Source organism: Octodon degus, unplaced genomic scaffold (genome assembly GCF_000260255.1).
Source record: "Octodon degus isolate 3935 unplaced genomic scaffold, OctDeg1.0 scaffold00427, whole genome shotgun sequence".
Taxonomy (NCBI): domain Eukaryota; kingdom Metazoa; phylum Chordata; class Mammalia; order Rodentia; family Octodontidae; genus Octodon; species Octodon degus.
Genome location: NW_004525003.1, coordinates 36609 through 38103, shown reverse-complemented (window position 1 = coordinate 38103; position 1495 = coordinate 36609). Strand labels below are relative to the sequence as shown.

At 41.4% G+C, this 1495-nt stretch overlaps 1 protein-coding gene across 1 annotated transcript in view; it reads left to right on the top strand.

The window, feature by feature from the left end:
• Nucleotides 1–916, top strand: part of LOC111814690 (neuroblastoma breakpoint family member 11-like) — a 3238-nt gene extending 2322 nt beyond the window's left edge. Inside the window, exon 4 of the mRNA XM_023708655.1 lies at nt 745–916. Within this exon, the coding sequence (XP_023564423.1) occupies nt 745–916 (172 nt within the window). The remainder of the gene's footprint in view (nt 1–744) is intronic.
• The last annotated feature ends 579 nt before the right edge of the window (nt 917–1495 follow it).

Below are 1495 nucleotides of genomic sequence, written 5' to 3'. Positions count from 1 at the left end.
GAAACCACATGTTCCATAGATGGGTAAAATCAGAATAAGGTGCAAATTGTGTTTATGTATTTTTGGAGTGAGGCTATGACATGTGTGTTCTAAGAAACAGCAGAAGAATCCTGCCTATACACTACACAAAATAATTTCATGTCACATGATTTGTAGAAATGTTTGCTTGTTTGAACAGGCTCTTACTATGTCATTTCAAATGGCCTTGAACTCACTGTAAAGCACAGGCTCACCTTGAACTTGCTGTCATCCTCCTGCCTCAGGCTCTTGACTCTTGGGGTTATATGCATGTATTGCTATCCCTAACTAGGAAAAGTCATGGCAGATGCAAGTCTCCAGGTGCCTGCAGTGCAGCAGCCCATGCTGTCTGGATGCCTACAGCAGGCAACACTGTGTTTGCACAATATCTGTGCCTGATACAGCTCTTATTGGCTGCCCCCTCTCATCACTTTACGTTCCAAGCACAGCTTAGTGTTCTTCCTTATCACATTGGTATCTACCCAGTTCACTGAGAAGTGCTTGACCTTTCTGAGTTTGTGTCTGTCTGTAATTTTTCTTTCTGTCTGTCTCATCCTCAGTGCATAAAACAAAAACAAAAACAATGTGCAATCTCGGGGTGCATAGTTTCCCTCAGCCTCTTCTGAATGCTGCAGGAATTGACCCTTAAGCTTTAATGACAAATATTTGGGGACCTGTGGATTCTGATCCATCCCAATTATTGTTTGTTCTACTTTCTCTCCTCAGTTTATGGGAGCAGGAAGAAAATGAACTTGGGCCAGATTCACTAGATGAAAATTATTTCCTTCCTACCTGTCTTCCTGATGAGCCCGAGCCCGATGAATGTACAAGCATTGTTACCTTCCCATCACAGAAGCCTGAAGACCGCTCTGTTCTGGATGGGTCCAGTGAGTACTGACATCACCCTGCAGATAAGTGCAGCTCTTCTGTCTAGGGCTGTCTGTGCTCAGCTGCTGTGTCTCATGTGAGAGAGGTGATTGCAGGAGGCCCAGGAGGCCTGTTTTCTTTCAGACCTTGTACAGAATCAGGCCTATCTGTGGCTCCTCTGATTTGGTCTCCTAATCTCTGAAAAATGAATCTCATAGTCTCTATAGCTACTTTATTTTAGAATGGAATATCTGTGAATGGAATGTCTTTAAAATGATGATCAATTTTGGTTGTCTATAAACACCTGCCCGGCAAGTGCAGCCTGTTTCTTCACTTTTGACATGGCTGTTGTCAGTAGTCAAAAAATTTATTAACTCTAAAGCCATAGTTTATAATAAGATATATTATCTGTTTAATCCTATGAGTTTTGGAAAATGCATAATATCAGAGATCCTCAGAGTCTGTGTCCTGAAAGTTATGAATCTAGCTGTGTTTCCCTAGTACTGAAAGAACCAAGGCTTTGTGTACCATCAGTAATGCGGTTCTTATTCGGAATTACATTGAAATGTTACCTTGATTCACAAATAATTGATATATTCATAGCATTGAG